This window comes from Olea europaea, unplaced genomic scaffold (genome assembly GCF_002742605.1).
Source record: "Olea europaea var. sylvestris unplaced genomic scaffold, O_europaea_v1 scaffold856, whole genome shotgun sequence".
NCBI classification, from domain to species: Eukaryota; Viridiplantae; Streptophyta; class Magnoliopsida; order Lamiales; family Oleaceae; genus Olea; species Olea europaea.
In genome coordinates this window covers 128,293-146,554 of record NW_019267010.1, presented here as the reverse complement: position 1 = coordinate 146,554, position 18,262 = coordinate 128,293, and the positions used below count along the sequence as shown (strand labels likewise).

The 18,262-nt window shown below is 35.6% G+C and overlaps 2 protein-coding genes across 4 annotated transcripts; both read left to right on the top strand.

Moving 5' to 3' along the window:
• The first annotated feature begins 730 nt into the window (after positions 1-730).
• Positions 731-10,679, top strand: LOC111391895 (probable serine/threonine-protein kinase PBL16). 2 transcript variants are annotated; one of them, XM_023017174.1, is made up of 6 exons: positions 731-1,143; positions 8,588-8,898; positions 8,995-9,130; positions 9,487-9,647; positions 9,938-10,061; positions 10,186-10,679. In XM_023017174.1, exons 1-6 carry the CDS (start codon positions 1,083-1,085, stop codon positions 10,536-10,538), a joined length of 1,146 nt encoding a protein of 381 aa, XP_022872942.1. In that variant the 5' UTR covers positions 731-1,082; the 3' UTR covers positions 10,539-10,679. The 2 variants fall into 2 exon arrangements, with proteins under 2 accessions (XP_022872942.1, XP_022872944.1); XM_023017176.1 differs by having other exon boundaries at positions 732-1,143; positions 9,511-9,647.
• Positions 10,680-12,033: 1,354 nt separating this feature from the next.
• On the top strand, positions 12,034-17,477 carry LOC111391917 (ruBisCO large subunit-binding protein subunit beta, chloroplastic). 2 transcript variants are annotated; one of them, XM_023017197.1, is made up of 15 exons: positions 12,034-12,185; positions 12,878-13,117; positions 13,211-13,336; positions 13,723-13,860; positions 13,942-14,037; positions 14,174-14,416; positions 14,487-14,721; positions 14,861-15,030; positions 15,109-15,186; positions 15,274-15,345; positions 15,456-15,560; positions 15,748-15,840; positions 16,029-16,121; positions 16,951-17,074; positions 17,168-17,477. In XM_023017197.1, the coding sequence occupies exons 2-15, from the start codon at positions 12,884-12,886 to the stop codon at positions 17,179-17,181; spliced, it is 1,821 nt and encodes a 606-aa protein (XP_022872965.1). In that variant the 5' UTR covers positions 12,034-12,185; positions 12,878-12,883; the 3' UTR covers positions 17,182-17,477. The 2 variants fall into 2 exon arrangements, with proteins under 2 accessions (XP_022872965.1, XP_022872966.1); XM_023017198.1 differs by having other exon boundaries at positions 12,062-12,185; positions 12,881-13,117.
• Positions 17,478-18,262: the final 785 nt, after the last annotated feature.

Genomic DNA, 18,262 nt, shown 5'->3' with positions numbered 1-18,262 from the left:
TACATAAAAAAGTAGTATTCTAAAAAGTGTAACGTGCAACAAAGTCAAACTTCGTGTTTAAACGTGCTTTTTAAAACACCGTAAAAATGATGAAACCCTTGTTTGAGCTTCATTGAAAACAAATTTTAGGAAAATATATTTTTGATATAGAAAATGCCAATTCGCCAAAAAATGTTTGTGGTGATTGATCTTCATAAAGTACGCGAGCCCCACGTGAATTAAATAATGTTTGACCTTCGAAGGGTGTGTGTTCAGTCATTTTCAGCGTCAATCATTATATTTCTCTAACTCGATCCTTTAAAAACATTGATTTTTTGGAGAGTGGTTAAAAAATAAGGAAATTTTTTGTGTCTATGGTCCCGTTTGGTACCTATTTTTTTTCAAAATATATTTTTTTCTCTCTTCTTTTTAACCACACATTCTTTATTAAAATAATATTACACGTAAATTAAAAATTTTTTCTTATTTTTCAACCACACATTTTTCATCAATTTACTATTCAAAAATACATTTTTATGTAAAAATGTCTCCCAAACACTCTTTATATGTATATTATTTTATTAGGAAATATACGATTGAAAATAAGAAGAAAATAATTCATTTTTGAAATAACTGAACATGGGCGAAAATTTACGGTCTCACGTTTCTCATTTCATTTACTTCATATGGAACTCGGATTTATATACACTGGAAAAAGTTGTAAAAGTTAAGAGGGCAGGTAAGTTGACTGGCTACACGCCATCTGACAATGTGCGTGAGAGAGTTGATTACATGCGCAGGCTGAAAAAGCTGAGTATGAGAATTGAGTGAGAGAGTGTGGAAATTGATTATTCAAAATGCGCACTAGCTCCCACCAATAGAAAGCGCACAGACCAAACTCCATCCAATACTCCACCCGCATCACTTCCAATAAACAAATGACACAGCACCAAAACATTCACATTTAACACATCTTTCTTTCTCTTGATTTTCGTTAACCATCTTTCTTCTCTGTGTTTCTGAGTGCAATTTGCTGGTGAATTGTGTTGAGAAAGTGCAAGTTTTCTGGATTTTATTGGGCTGCTTCTTGTTTGGTGTGTATAATGGGGAACTGCTGGTGTAGGCTACCTTCAATATTCAGAGTGTCATCTGATGCAAAGTCAGGTAATTTTTAATTTCTTCCTCAAGTCTCGATTCTGAATGATCTATTACTGTTGTTTTGCCTTTTCTACTCTAAATCGAATATCAGTTGGTTATTCTAGCAAGGAAATATTCTACTTCTCACTATGAATTCTTGTGCTCTCTCTGTGTTGTGTGTTTTCAGCAATACTCTTTTTTTTTGGTATATGTGCCCTTTTCGTTCTATTGCTTTTGATCTTAATTTTTTACCTCTTGAATCTTCATTCTAATTCGATCAGCTGGCTAATTTGTAGTGCATCTGTTGTTCATTGTATATATTTATTTATTTTTTTAAGAAAAGAGATGGTGGAAAGTGTTATTTGTGTGTCGAAAATGGTAAACACTATAGGCAATAAAGGAATTAGGTAATAGTAGTTGTGAACAGACACACTAAGGAAAGCTAAATGTGAGTAAACTAATTTGTAATAATCCCATGATCTTTGCCTTGAGTCTATTCTCGATTTCTGATTTGTGAAGTGACCGTATTCACTTGAATCATTTGAATTATATTCCTCAACATGCCCCTCAAGTTGGAGAGGATGATCATGGAATCCCAACTTTTTTCAGAAAAGAAAAAATGTGAAGGACTCCATTGACATGGCTTGATGAAAGCATGGGTTAAGAAGTCGATTAACATAACTAATACCGAGTTCTCCGGGTTAACTTTTCATGAACAAGAGTTCCACGTTGGGGCACTGACGAGACCAATGCTAATAAAGTGTACTCGTAGTTGCATTGCCTTTGATGGTTTCTCATCATTGGTAAGATGATGCTACACACCAAAGCTGCTTGTTAGCAGGACAACTTGGAAACTCCAAAACAAGAAGTTTGAGTTACTGCTCATTTTAATTCGAAAATGAAGTTTCATAGGTCCTCTTTCATGGTTTCAAGTAACCATGGAACGAGTAGACAGTTGTATTTCTCCATGATTCATACAGGAGGGTGGGGGCATTGTTTCCCTTTTTCATCCATTATCTTTTAGCAGGTTTATCCTCATCAATGATGTGGTGAGAAAGACCCAAGCTTTTCATAAAAGGAGTGATTTGTTATGGGAATTTGTTTCTGAAAAAAAGTTGAGCAGTACAGTGTTGACTCAAGGTTCTCCCTTCACTAGAGAAAAGAGTGAAGTTCCAAACCCAAAAATATTTGACAACCATTTATTTCTTTTAACCTTGTAAACCAAAGGAGACTCCTCCACTTATATCAACAACTTTTTAGCAGCGGATCAATCAATTTTCACCAAAAAAAAAAAAAAAACTGTGCCGGATTTTGATAGCAAAACAAAATGATGATAGGACAGAAATAGTTAAAAGAATCTGACAAAAAAGGAAGGGAAAATGATGCAGGATGAAAATGAATTCCTGCAAAGTAGTTAGAACAAGCAGAATATAGTATAACCAGAAGAAGAAGAAGAAGAAGGCGGAAGCAGTAAGAAAGGGGGAGGAACCGGAGAGAAACAAGGGGAGACCAGGGGACAGAAAGGGAGAAGCAAGGGGGGAAACGGCCGGCTGCAAGCCAAAACCAACTTTCAATTCTAATTCATCATCAACTGTCTCAAATGAGAAACAAAATAGAAATAAATAGCAGAACACAAACCCTAAAGAGAAGGGCTTGGGCCAAACCCACTAAACAAGACCAATAACGAAAACATAAACAATAGTCCCAATAAAATATAACTAATAGTCCAAATAAAAAATAAATAATAAATGGATGTCCTCATCAACGCTTCCGGGGTGGGAGAAAAACTCGACCCCGTCGAGTAGATAAAGCAGAATGTTGCACTGAATCTGATGCGAGAGGCTCCAAGTCATGCCACGGAGGACGATCTTTCTCGATGACCAAATACCGAGACTCCACAAATGATAACAAGGATAGTTGTAGCTTATCCTCAAGGATATGATCCAACCAAGGAGGACGATCTTTCTTTGTAATCACATACCGATACTGAACTCCCAATAGTAAAAATTCATTCCACTCATCCCCAAAATCTTCCTCATTGGTTAACACAACCTGTTTATCTAAAATAGCATCAATTACATCTTTGTGTGCTGTGACATGTGTTATTGGAGTGAAAATGGTAATATCTTTAGGTTGGGGGTCCACATAAGGAAGTAGAAAAGGATCATCAAGGAAATTAAAAAGGCCTTTGTAAGTAACTAAGTCTTCAATATGTAAAGTAGAGTGGTGGCCAAAATGTGGTGAAAAATTAATGACATGTGCGTATGGACCAACATGTTTTAAAACTTTAAAAGGACCAGCACTACCGGTTTGCAATATAACATAATCCCCAATATGAAATTGAAAATATTGTTTATGCAAATCAGTTTGAAGTTTATATAATGCATTACTTGCGTGAAGTTGTTTATTGATTTTAATATGCAAGTCATGAAGATGATGCACAAATGCTTCAACTGATATCGACACACTAGCATGTGGGGACATGGAAATAAGGTCTAACGGCCACCTAGACTTATAACTATGAACATCTTCAAATGGATTCAAACCGAGAGACCGATTTATAGAATTGTTATACGCAATTTGAACAGTTGGGGGAATCAAGTCCCAATTTCTAAGATTTTTCTGGACTAGAGACTTGAATAAATTGCCAGGACTTTGGTTAATGACTTCATTTTGACCATCAGTTTGAAGTTGGTCAGTAGTGGGGAATGTTGATTTAATGCTAACCACAGGCGATTGGATTCTCCAAGGGTGGCCAGTGAAATGATCAAGCTCTTTGAGTTGTGCAAGGGTATGACATATAACATGTGACCGAGAGTTGTCAGAAACAAGGGGTATAGTATCTAAAGTCTCGGGAAGAGTCTGGAGTCCACCTAAAGAAGTGTCCTCACTATCATCCAAGTCATCAAAATCTTCAAGTTTAGGCTCATAGACTAGATCTTCTAATGGCATATCTATTACATTCTTTCGTTCTTCCATGACTAAGGTTCGATTAGTACATTTGGAAGAAATGTGGCCAAAGTTTTTACAGTTGACGCACAACAAGTGAGAAGAAGACCTTGGAGTTTCAAAAATTCTACCCTGATTTTTCAAGATTGGAGAACCATTAGAAGGGGGAGGTCCTAGACGGGATTTAACGAGAGGAGGTGGAGCCAATGAAGCCGAATGATGATTATAAAAAATTTTACCCTTATTTTTCAAAATTGGAGAAGCATCAGATGGGGGTGGTCCCAGAAGGGACTTAACGGGAGGAATTGGAGCCAATAACACCGAAGGATGATTGTCAATATGCTTTCTACATGGAAAAGGAGATTGTGAACTATCACGACCTTTACAATTATTTTTCCAAGTAGGAGGAACATTAGACGGAGACGGTTTTATGATAGATTTATGATGAGGCGACGCTAATGAGATGGGTGAGCGACGATAACCACGCTTTTCATATGGAATACTAATAATCAACTCATAATCTCGAGCTAAAGAGTAAGCGTGATCAAGAGTAGTGACACCTCGAAGGAAAAGCTCGCGCTTAAGATCATCTCTCAGACCTTCGCTAAACCTACTCAAAGTCGTGCTCTCATCCTCAATTAAATGACGTTTGATTCGAAATTCCTCAAATTGCGCGATATACTCAGTCACTAATTGATTTCCTTGTTTAAGGGCATTCCATTGAGTAAGAATTTCAAAATTATTTCGTTCTCGCTCACGAATCTGATCCCTATTCCTATCCCTATCTTTACGATCGGGTCGAAAGTATTTTTGTTACCTTGTCGACGATGTTGTCTATTATGGGACACCTTAAAATTATTAACATCAATCGAATGAGGGATGTGTTTAAAATTTTTCGAACTAACAGATAGGGCCTTACTCTTTTCAAGAGTAGCGGTCATTTGAGTTTGAATAGCCGCTATTTGTCAGGTGAGTGCATCGAATTGTGAGGGGTTCATGTTTAAGGTACTAGAGCTAGAAGTGACAAGATGACCAATATGTAACTACATGCAAAGCAATACTACCTAAATGAAATGCAATAGAGAGATCAATATGCATCAAGGACCAACGATTAAAACATCAATTTGAAATTCTCTCTCTCTCTCTTTTCTTCCCTTCCAAAAATGCAAGTTAATAGTGCTTATGCTTGTAAATAATAAAGCAAGGGTCCAATGCTTGTTAAGATCAAATGGTATTGTCAAGATTTCCAATCAGATAGCTAAAAGAGGTAACAATGGCACATCAATTCAATGAGATAAATGGGACAACAATGGCAAGTCAATTCAATGAGTGATTCCAGTCAAGTGAAGTTTGAGGTCAAAGTTGTGATAGTAACAGCAACACAAAGAATCTAAGTGATGCACTTTTAAAATAAAACAGCAGTATAAACCAATGAGAATTAGGAGATAGCAACTCCCTGTGGTCTAGTTGCCTGAATTGCTAACGATTGGGCCTCTGATCTGCCTGTGTCAAATGTCTCCAGCTCCTGAACTCACGGTCATTGCATATTCTAAATTGTTGGCTTCATTGAAATTGGACAGATGCTGAAATAGAAACCTATGTGTAACTGAATGGGTTGCTTGGTAGTAGAGACAGTAAACTGCTTGATCAATGAAGTCGGTGGAAGACAGAAACGCCGGGGATAGAGGCGTCTGAGTGGGTGGGTGTCGGTGGTAGAAATCTATAGAATGTGTTGAAGAAGGCGGCAAATTGGATTATGTATATGGTTGACTGTGCTGATTTGAAGTGGATGCCGGTAAATGAGAGAACAGGATTATGGTTGATAGCGACCTGTGGGATATCGGGGAAGAAGCTTTTGTGGTCGGCAGGGATTTAAAATTCGGGTAGTAGCGATGGAAGACAGCGATAATAGAGGGATTGTTGGCTAGTGTGCGTAGCGTTGGTGATAGAGCTATAGACGAGTCAAGAGGTTGCAGATGGTGATGACAGTGGTGGACTGGACAGTGGCGGTGGCACGATTTGAAGCTAAATGTGTTGAAGAAGATGAAAGAATTGGGCTGGTTTGTGACTTGTGTGGGTAATAGCTAATGTGGGCTGGGTTAATGTTGTATGGGCTATTGGGTTGCTGTAATTGGGCCGGAGGTGACAGGCTGGGTTGGTGTTGTATATATGGATTATGATTTGCTGTTGTGATGGTTAAGATTTGAGTTTTTGGGCTGCAAGGAATTGGGCTAATATGAGGGCTTCGTGGAAGATAGACACTAATTTTATGGGCCTGCAATTACTGGGTTTGGGCTATTTGTGACACGGGGATGGGTATTGGGTTTGGAGATTTGTGAATAATTGGATTGGAACTAATTGGGTTTGGCTTGGACTTGGAATTCTAGGGTTTGTTGGGCAGCACACTTGCTTGGGCAGCAAAAAAAATAAATAAAAAGAACGAGACTTTTTTTTTTTTTTTTCAAGAACTGATGAAAAAAAATAACAATAATAAATTTCTCTCAGGTATGAACAGTACCCGTGAACAGTAGCAGCCTCTATTTTTTTTTTTTTTAATTTAACCAAGAAGGAAAATTGAAAGAAAAGAAAACTGCTGCCTCAAACAAACTATTTCGTCTGTGTTTCTGTACAAGGGTTTTGGGAAGAGAATGTGAAGAAAAGTTTTGGATTGTAAATGAGTGGAAAAATATCTGAAAGACAATTGAAATATTCCCAAGTTTCAGCTCTGATACCATATTGATGCAGGATGAAAATGAATTCCTGCAAAGTAGTTAGAACAGACAGAATATAGCATAACCAGAAGAAGGCGGAAGCAGTAAGAAAGTGGGAGGAACCGGAGAGAAACAAGGGGGAACGAGGGGAGACCAGGGGACAGAAAGGGAGAAGCAAGGGGGGAAACGGCCGGCTGCAAGCCAAAACCAACTTTCAATTCTAATTTATCATCAACTATCTCAAATGAGAAACAAAACAGAAATAAATAACAGAACACAAACCCTAAAGAGAAGGGTTTGGGCCAAACCCACTAAACAAGCCCAATAACGAAAACATAAACAATAGTCCAAATAAAATATAACTAATAGTCCAAATAGAAAATAAATAATAAATGGATGTCCGCATCAGAAAACTTGGCTTGACGAACGGCATGAGGCCACTAGCCAAAAGCACAAGCTTGCAAGTTTTACCCAAGTTCGGATTAAACCCGCTCAAATAGCATGAGAACTTTGATAGAAAGTGATGTTGGAAAGCGGTATTTTATTTATTGAACATCATACATACATATAATACAAGGCTTCTTCAATCCAGCACCGAAAATGGTAGACACTGTAGGTAATAAAGGGATTAAGTAATATTAGTGGTAAATATCCACACTAAGGAAAGCTAAATGTGAGCCAACTAATTTGTAATAATCCCATGATCTTTGCCATGAGTTTATTCTTGATTTCTTATTTTGTGAAGTAATCCCATGACAGAAGACATTTAAATTACATTCCTTAACATTCATGCCATATAATATTACTCTCTGTTAAAAATTTGAATTGCATAAGAATGGGTGAACAATGTTAGAGAATCAGATGTACTTGCAAAAAAATCATCAAATTGGTGAATGGGAATTTAGACTAAGTAGTGTAATTTGTCATGAATTAATGCTTTGTACATGCACTGAAAAGATTGCAGATTTTATGATATCTGTTTGTTGCTCTATAGTATATAATGTTAATGTTGTCTATGGTAATTAACACAACCAGAATACACAATGCTGGATTCCATGTATATGTGCAGAATACTGGAGAGTCAGAATGCAGAATAAATATAATATTCGAAGATTTTGACTTTTAATGATACTACTAATATTCTTTTAATTCAAAAGACACACCCAATGGACTTATCAGTTAAAATTTCAATTGATGTTATCTCTTTCCTTCTTCATTTTTTTTTTTTTTTTTTTTTTTTTTTTTTTTTTTTTTTTTTTTTTTTTTTTTGGAATTTCTCCCTTTCTTATCTTCATTCACAATGTTCTTTTCTAACAGCACCAACCTTTTCTTTTCATAGTTTAATATAACATTTTGTATTATATTGTTTTTTAGATCGTTACATGGTCATCCTTTATGGGAGTGAAATCTTGTTCCATTTGCTTTTCGATTAATACTTGCATGATTGCCCGACATAAAAATCTCTCTGTTCTTCCTATTATTCTTCTCTCTTTTATTTTCTTTCTGCACAAACATAAAATGATTAAGCCCTTGTTTAATTTTGAATTTTTCAAAATCACTTTTCCTTAAATTCATTTTCAACCATACATTCTCGTAAGAAAATAATTTTGCACATGGAAGCAAAACGTTTCCATACTTTTTAGCTACACATTCTCCAAAAAAAAATCACTTTTCCCAAAATCACTCCTCAAAAATTCAAAATCAAACAAGGGATAAGTAGTTGTCTTTGACAAAATAATTATGCTTATCATATAATTAATTATGTTGTCACTCCTGAGTCCTGAGAGATTAATTGCTACTAATTTGTTTAGACTTGGCAAAGGAACAAAGTCCATCAGAAAGACCAAGAAAAGATGATAGTAAGCTACCATTAAATCCTGAAGAAGTAGAACACCTGCGCCAGAGTTCGGGAAGCAATCCTTTAACAGTGTTTTCATTCGATGAACTTAAGATCATCACTGAAAACTTCAGACAAGATTATATGTTGGGTGGAGGAGGATTCGGAAGCGTGTACAAAGGATACATTTCCCAAGATTTAAAAGATGGGCTTCTTCAGCCAATCGTGGTAGCTGCTAAGGTTCACAATGGAGACAATAGTTATCAAGGCCATAGAGAATGGCTGGTAATTTTTCAAATTTATGCTTGCCCGCATTGAAAGCTTTACATTTTACATTTTTTTTTTGTATGTTATTTCTGATGAGTTTCCTGTCGTTTGTAGGCCGAGGTTATCTTTTTGGGGCAGCTTTCTCATCCAAATTTAGTGAAATTGATTGGATATTGCTGTGAAGATGAACATCGAGTTCTAGTATATGAATACATGGCCAGAGGCAGTGTGGAAAACAATCTATTTTCAAGTAAGCAATCGACGGTTTAAAAGTTGGATTGTTTCCGTTTTAAAATGTTGATTTCTACTTATTGAAGGAAGACGGATTTAAAGATATGCAGGTCTGGACTTTTCAAAGTTTGAAACCTTAAATCTGCAATTATATATGCCACTGTAACTTATCTTCGTCTTAGATATTCAAGATTTATTTAGGTCATCAATTAGTAGTGAGTAATGACTCTTCCTTTGTTTAATCACAACTCATTCTTACATATAGCAACATAGTTCTCTGCATTCGAGACTTACAAGAAAGTTTTTTATTTGGTGTAATGTTTTTAGTTTGCATTAAAATTTGGGTTGATATCATCTTCTTTTTGTTTTATGTAGTTCACTCGTTGCTTGCTAGTGCAGGAGTATTGCTTCCTCTTCCATGGTCTATCAGAATGAAGATAGCTTTTGGTGCAGCAAAAGGGCTTGCTTTTTTGCATGACGCTGAGAAACCTGTCATCTACCGTGATTTTAAGACATCTAATATTTTATTGGACATGGTTAGTTACTGAAAACCCTCCCTAATTCGTCACTAAGATATACATACGGATTCGTGCAGTTGAGTTTCAGTTGAGTTTCCAATGAAAGACGTCTTTCTTATTAGTTACTTTCAGCAACGTTGACGTCACCTGTGTCATAATCTAACGAACAGCAGTTGTATAACCATCCTGGGGAGGCTAACGTAAAAAGAGAGGCTATGCCTGAAAGAATCGTACAAATAGTTGCATTATCTATTTTGTGGCTCCAGTTTATGATTATAATTTGCAATGTGTGCAACTTAAACGCACAGGACTACAATGCAAAACTCTCTGATTTTGGCCTAGCAAAAGATGGACCAGTTGGGGACAAATCTCATGTTTCCACTCGGATCATGGGGACTTATGGATATGCTGCACCCGAATATATTATGACAGGTACGTATTTAACTCTAATGGATAAGTTTGTGCGCATAACCAGTTAATATCTGATGTTGATATTATATAAACATGTTTGGACCTAATTAATTCTTATATCTTTATTGCATTTACACATATACAGGTCATTTAACTCCTAGGAGCGATGTGTATAGCTTTGGTGTTGTACTACTTGAACTTTTGACCGGGAGAAAATCTTTAGATAAATCAAGACCAGCTCGAGAACAGAATCTTACAGATTGGGCTATCCCCTTGCTTAAAGAAAAGAAGAAATTGCTTAACATAGTAGATCCAAGATTAGGAGGTGATTATCCAGTAAAAGGTGTTCATAAAGCAGCCATGCTTGCTTACCATTGTTTAAATCGTAATCCAAAAGCACGGCCTCTAATGCGAGACATTGTAGATTCCTTAGAGCCTCTTCAGGATCCCTTCGAACACATCACAACTCAGAAGTCTAGTTTCACTATTGTTAATTAGTATTGGTGAGAACTCAAAATAACAAGATTACACTCAGTTTTGGGCTTTAGTAGATTTGTTTTTGATCTTCTTGTATATATTATTTGGTTTTGTTGAGTATACCTAAAAGTAGTTTATATATATTATTTGGTTTTGTTGAAAGGTAGTGGTTTAGCCTGTATGTTTTGTCTTTTTGGTTAACGCAGGAATGAGTGAGTATCTTTGATGTTTACATGCATAGGCATCATGAATTGAGAAGATGATTGAATGTGTAATTTGTCCCCTGTTTGGTTTTTGTAAAAATTAGATTTTAATAAGGATTGATGAAACGAGTGATTAAAAATGAGGTTAGGAAAAAATGAATTTTAAAAATGGGGCCAAATAAGGGTTTAATTTAGAAACCTTTGTTTGGCTCCCATTTTCTTAAATTCATTTTTATTCAAACTCATTTTTTAAGTTATACGTTTGAAGAACTTTTATCAAAATCTATCAAAAATGTGATTTTTAGCTAAACCAAATTGGGGCTAATTATGTTCTCAAATTGAACAAAGTCAATAAATAGGCTATTCTTGTTGACCTTGACCTTCTTGTTTGTATGGTCAGCATCACTTTATTTCGTTTTATGAAATTGGTTGACTCGAATTAAAACTATATTTAATCATAAATTAATGTTGTTTACGGCTAAATCGACTCTTCGATTCCTCTACCTCAACTCAGTTTTATTCACGGTGCAAACACATTGAATAAGAAGATACAAGCTTTCTTTTTTTTTTTTTTTTTTAACTAAGATTGTAAAGAAATGATTTAATGATCATTGGTGCTTATCTCATATTAAGCATCGATAACATGTTATCTTAACTTTTGAATTAAATTTATTATCTACTAATGAATTAATATGACATGGTTGAGTATCGATACTCATTAAATCATTCTTTCATGACTTTTATATTTGACTTTGACCTTTTAAAAATAAAAAATTAGATAGTGGATTATTTCACCTTGAGCGATTCTAAAAAGGAGAGCAAATTTCATTTGCAATAATTATGCTTTTTTCTAATGTGATCAGGTAATCTAATTTTAATTTTTTCAATCGAATTGTTAAACTTTAATTTGATTTTAACTAAGATAATTTTTAGGAATGGAGTCAATGATGTGTCAAATAATAAATTACGATCATTGTATATAAATAAATACAAAGATAAGTATTTATTGTGTCATTGATTTTAGTCAATTTAATTGATGGAATTGAACAGAATTATTTGATTGATATCAAACTAAAAGTGCAATTAATCAATTGAACAAAGTTTATACGAAATTTTATTGCCTTTAAAAAAAAAAAAAAAATAGAAACGTTAAGAAAATATGACGGGATAAATTCCTTGAGAAAGAGCAGGGAACCAAATTCTAGAGTGTTCCGAGTGCACGGGCAAGCAGAACCAATTATGGGAGCAGGACGGATCAACGGCTGAGATGAAGTGGAAGCTTCAAGAGTAAACGTGACCGTTATTCCATTGTCAGTGTCCCACCAACTTCTTCCTACAATAAATTTTACACACACCAGTAAACCCTAGCTTGTATCTCAATTCTCACAGTTTCAGGTCCGGGATAAAACTTCTCCTCCTTGCACCTTCTTCTCATTTACACCAACAAAAACCCCAAATTCTTATTGTAAGTTATTAATCAAAGTTCTTTATTAATTAAATGGACTTTTTTTTTTTCAAAGAATGTTCGTCAAATGAAATGGATAACATCTGAATTCTTTTTATACGTGTTTCCTGTAATTGCATTTCTCATTCACCTTTTCCTGTTTAGTGATTTTGTTTTTATGTTGAATACGCTGTGTTTTAGGAATTTGGCTTCTGGGTTTTGTTTGTAATTTAAAGTTTGTGGTCATATGATATTTGTTTGGAAGCTATGTCTCTATTAATAATGAAGAGAAAAGCTATGTTTGTTTCTAAAGTCGGGTTCTTTTCAAGGATTGTTATGTTGGATATCTCGAGCTTTTGAGTCAAGTCTCGAGATTGCAAGCTGGAAATGCTTTGCCATTTCTTGATTTAGGCTTTTGTTTCTATGAAATTGAAGAAAGTTAGCTTTAGTTTATATTCAGTTCGAAAACCAATAAAAAAAATTCAATCTTCTAAAATCCTTGGATTGTTTATCTTTTTGGTGAATTTAACAGCAAATATTTAGAGAGTCATTTTACGAAAATTCTTCTTCACGAAACTTCTTTTTCCTGCCTTTGCTTGGTTGCAGTGAATACATTATATCTTCTGTTCTTTTCTGTATTGCAAAAATATTATTCTACATTGTTCGAATTCTCCTTAGAAGCTGCTAACTCTGTTGTCTGTATTATGTTTTAGGAGAAAATGGCATCAACTTTTACTGGTATGTCCTCAGTTGGCTCCTTAGCTGCTCCCAGCTGCCGGGATCACAAACTTGCAACTTCTTCCAACAAGTTGTCATCTTTGGCTTCTATATCTTCAAGTTCATTTGGAAGGAGAAAGAATATTAACCTCCAGAAAACCTCCACTCCCCAGATAAGAGCAGTTGCAAAGGAGTTGTATTTCAACAAGGATGGATCAGCTATTAAGAAATTGCAAGTGAGTCTAAGAACCTGGTGTTTGTGTTACTGTACTATTTCAAATTTCACTCTGTACAGGGCAAGTTCTTGACCGAGGTTTCTCTTGTTTAAGATTGGTGTGAACAAGCTTGCTGATTTAGTTGGTGTTACCCTTGGACCTAAAGGTAGAAATGTTGTTCTAGAGAGCAAGTATGGTGCCCCAAAAATTGTCAATGATGGAGTTACAGTGGCTAAAGAGGTATGCTGACTTTTGAATAATTTCATTGGCTGGATACATGTGGTTGCTTGATGGGCTATTTAGTTTAAGCATGTGGGGGTATTTTAATTTATAGCTAACTACTTGCACAAGCACTTTGTTCTCTAAGAATGATATATTTTTGAAGTTTTTTGAATTAAATATTTTGTTTGCCCAATAACTGTTAGCTACCGATATTTCTACCATTGCATTGTTACGATAAAGCCATTTACTGATTTTTTTTGGGTTACTAAGTCATTCATTTTCCTTGAATAACACCACACGTCCTAGTGAAAACCTTGTCCCAATGCTTTGCTAGTTCCATCTTCATCTCCTGTGATATATCAGGTTCCATTTATGAGAATGCGTTGTTCATGATTCCTGAGCAGGTTGAGTTGGAGGATCCAGTTGAGAACATTGGTGCTAAATTGGTGAGGCAAGCTGCTGCAAAGACTAATGACTTGGCTGGTGATGGGACGACAACATCTGTTGTTCTTGCACAAGGTCTCATTACTGAAGGTGTTAAGGTATGTTTATCAAATGGTATACAGCTATATCTCCTCTTATGGGTTTGGGAAACTAATCAGATTTCTAATTCTGCATGTCAGGTGGTGGCAGCTGGTGCAAATCCTGTCCTTATTACCAGAGGAATTGAGAAAACCTCCAAAGCCTTAGTGTCTGAGCTCAAGTCAATGTCAAAAGAGGTACCTTGCCAGTTAATAGTTTCCCAAGAAAATTTGAGGCATAATTCTATTTCGGAGTTGTGTTTGCTTATACCTTGACGCTTGGTTGCCTTAGTTACTAAATGTCATGTGCTTCTTTGCAAATGACAAATTGTAGGTGGAAGATAGTGAACTGGCTGATGTTGCTGCTGTAAGTGCTGGGAATAACTACGAAGTAGGAAACATGATTGCTGAAGCATTGAGCAAAGTTGGCCGGAAGGGTGTTGTGACTCTTGAAGAGGGAAAAAGTGCCGAAAATAATCTGTATGTTGTGGAAGGAATGCAGTTTGATCGTGGCTACATCTCTCCTTACTTTGTTACCGACAGTGAGAAAATGTCTGTTGAGTTTGAGAACTGCAAGGTAGGCATTCTAATTCTCTACTTTTGGGAATAATTAATACCGTTTTCTAACTTTTGATTTGTTTGCGTAGTTACTACTTGTTGACAAGAAAATAACAAACGCAAGGGATCTTATTAACGTATTGGAAGATGCTATTCGAGGTGGGTACCCTGTTTTGATAATTGCTGAAGATATTGAGCAAGAAGCTCTGGCAACTCTGGTGGTCAACAAGCTAAGGGGAACCTTGAAAATTGCTGCTCTCAAGGCTCCTGGTTTTGGTGAAAGGAAGAGTCAGTATCTCGACGACATTGCAATTCTAACTGGAGGTAATTTTTAATTTCCTTTTTTCTGATTCTCACGTGCTATTCCCTTTGATGCTATCTGGGCTTGTTCATTTCTTTTTTCCTGTCAACTTGTTTGGCCTACATTATTCCTGAGTTAATTTATTCTCTCCTTGGCATGTAGCTACTGTTATTAGAGAAGAAGTTGGGCTTACCTTAGACAAGGCTGACAAAGAAGTTCTGGGCACGGCTGCAAAGGTGGTGTTGACCAAGGATGCTACGACAATTGTTGGTGATGGAAGCACTCAGGAAGCTGTAAATAAGCGTGTTGCACAGATAAGAAACCTTATTGAGGTGCGTCTGTTTGACCTACGTTATTATATTGACATGGTTCACTGTGCCTTTGTCCTTGACCTGTTATTGTTTTAGCAGGCTGCAGAGCAAGATTATGAAAAGGAAAAACTGAATGAAAGAATTGCAAAGTTATCGGGAGGTGTAGCAGTGATCCAGGTAACTTTTGAGTCAAGTGAAGTTTGCAATTTTCATTTATCTGAAAAGTGAATTACGGCATTGCTGATTAAAATTTCCAACTCAAAGGTTGGAGCTCAAACTGAAACAGAGCTAAAAGAGAAGAAGCTTAGAGTAGAAGATGCTCTTAATGCAACGAAGGTATGCTGTTGGTGGAGATATATGGTTCAATTTACTAGAAAATTTTGTTCTATGATTCTGCTGGTTGAAAGAATGTACCTCTAAAATATGATGTTATATATGGCTTACAGGCAGCTGTTGAGGAGGGAATTGTTGTTGGAGGTGGATGTACTTTGCTGAGACTGGCATCCAAGGTTGATGCCATTAAGGAAACCCTGGAGAATGATGAAGAGAAGGTAAAATATCCGGATGCAAGATTTTTAATTATCCACGTTCAAATTTAGGGTATACTTACAAGAAATGTCTTATTGCAAGTTGATACTGGTTAGCATTGCAAGTTTCGTAGGACAGTCCTTGATATGCTGTGACGATGCTCAACGATGTTATATGCTGATTATAACTCAAAATGCCACTAAAATGTAGGTTGGGGCAGATATTGTCAAAAGAGCTTTGAGTTACCCTCTGAAGTTGATTGCCAAAAATGCTGGTGTCAATGGAAGTGTTGTAAGTGAGAAGGTATATGAATTATTGGGTATTTGTCGATTAAATTTACCAATTGAGAAACCTAAAAACCTAGTTGTTTTCTGTGCATCAGTGGTTATAAATATGTTATGTGGTTGGTTGTATTGCATATAATGTCATAATTTAACGTATTCAAGTTTTATGACTAATCCGACATTTCTGTTTAATTATTGTACGTTTAGGTGCTCTCTAGTGATGATCCAAGATATGGATACAATGCTGCCACCGGAGAGTATGAAGATTTAATGTCTGCTGGGATAATTGATCCAACCAAGGTGATATGATATATTGTGAATATTTTCTTTATGCTGATAAAGCATCTTGTTAGGCTCTAAAATTTGAATTCGTAATTCTTATCTTTATTTTGTGCCTATCTTAGTAAGACTAAAAGGTGTAGGAATATTGCTTCCTTTCTTTGATTTTTTTTTTCTTGTTCATGTTTAGACACTTGGGTATTGGGAGGGGTTTCTAGAATTTGGAATATGAAGTTGTTGGGTGAGTATCCACCTTTGATGACTGTCAGTTATCGTGATGCTTTTTCTATAAAGGATGTGATGAAAAGAAGAAAATGGATTATGGGTGCATTGTGTTCCTCTCGTGTGATTTGTTATGTTGGTTCGATCAATCCTGTAATGGTGCTTATTTGACAAATATTATTCTATAAACCATGTATATCAAGCTTTATATAATGAGTTACATAATATCAGATTTCACCCAATCGTTTGCCAGCTTAAAACACAATCAACTTTTTTATTCAATCATTTTCCTCCACGTCATTTTATGTAATGCCTTGCGTACCATTTTATCATTTGTACTTTTAAAACACAATCAATTTTTTTTATCCAATCTTTCCCCTTCCCGTCATTTTATGTACCATTTTTTATGTACAAGTAGCAAAGCCCTTATTCTATTGGTATATTGGCTGTAAAAGCTTACGAATATGACACTTTGTTCATTTTTCAGTACATGGTTTCTAGAGAGTGGCACTTCATGTACAGGTTATACAAGTGGGTCCCCTGCGGACCCACTTAGTGTGAGTGTTGGTAGGCCTGTTAACTCAGCAAAATTCTTCTAGAGATTTAGCAGTTTCTATGTTGCGTGTAGGTGGTCAGATGTTGCTTAGAACACGCAGCCTCCGTGGCCAAGACATTCTTGATGTCCGACTGTGTAGTTGTTGAGATCAAGGAGCCTGAACCAGTTCCTGCTGGGAACCCAATGGACAATTCAGGTATATTTACTCATTATACCTTTATATTTAATGAATCCCACAGTTTGCTTTTCTCCATTTTAGCAGTACTGAGGTACTTTGTGATCTTGTCAGGATACGGTTACTAAGCAAACTGGATATGAGAAACTGCTGGTGGTTGTTCCAAGTTCCGAATTGATCTGCATTCCACATATATTTTGTCAACATACTACAGTTCAAGTTGGTTGCAGGAACTTAGTTTTATATAATTATTTGTAGGTTAGAAGATAAATCCACCAAGATTGGCATGCATGGATACGGCTTATTTCCGATTTGCAATTCAACATGTAATTGTGATGACATGAATAATGTAACCTTATTCGATCTTGAGTTGCAATTTTTCCGAGGAATTTCCTGTTTTATGGAGGAGTGTGACCCTGTTGTAGATTGTGTTTGTTGCAATTTTAAACTGTTTGTTAGTATACAGAACTGCAATGGAAAATAGAAGGTTGAGGGGCTGAAGATGGAATACCAATTTGATTTCCTTGAAACTAATACTTTTATAGTGTTGAAAGTTAGGAACATGATTGCCATACTTGTGAATCCTTGGAGAAATTTATCCAAATTAAGTAGGTTAAGACTAACAATACTCCTTGACCTTTCAATTAGTATAATATTTTGGATATGACCTTCATAAGTGAGGTTACAAATGGATCTTATTTCTTACATGATGGAAATCATTAATACAAATGTTAAAATTGCACAAAATTTTCGCAAGAGTAAAATCGTCAAATCACTTAAAGTTCAATTTTTAAGTCGCCTGAATGTCATATTTCATAAGTTTAAATAGATTGAGAACCAAATTTAAAAGTTAAGGAACCAAAATCATGTAAACTCAAACATTGTAATATTTCATAAGTTTAAATAGATTGAGAACCAAATTTGAAAGTTAAGGAACCAAAATCATGTAAACTCAAACATTGTAGATACCAGCCTCGATTTAAAAAGAAAAGGGAAAAAATATGCAATTGGAAGCATCAAGCACGACTAAAATCATTATTGCCAACATTTAGTTTAAGTGCTTTTAAAGTGGAGAATACGTATGATATCGATTTCAATATAGAGGTCGATTGTTATAATTTTGTACAATAAGTCAAACTTTAATTTAACCACACATTGTATAGGATTTATAATTTTTATCAATTTTTTTTTACTATATATATATATATA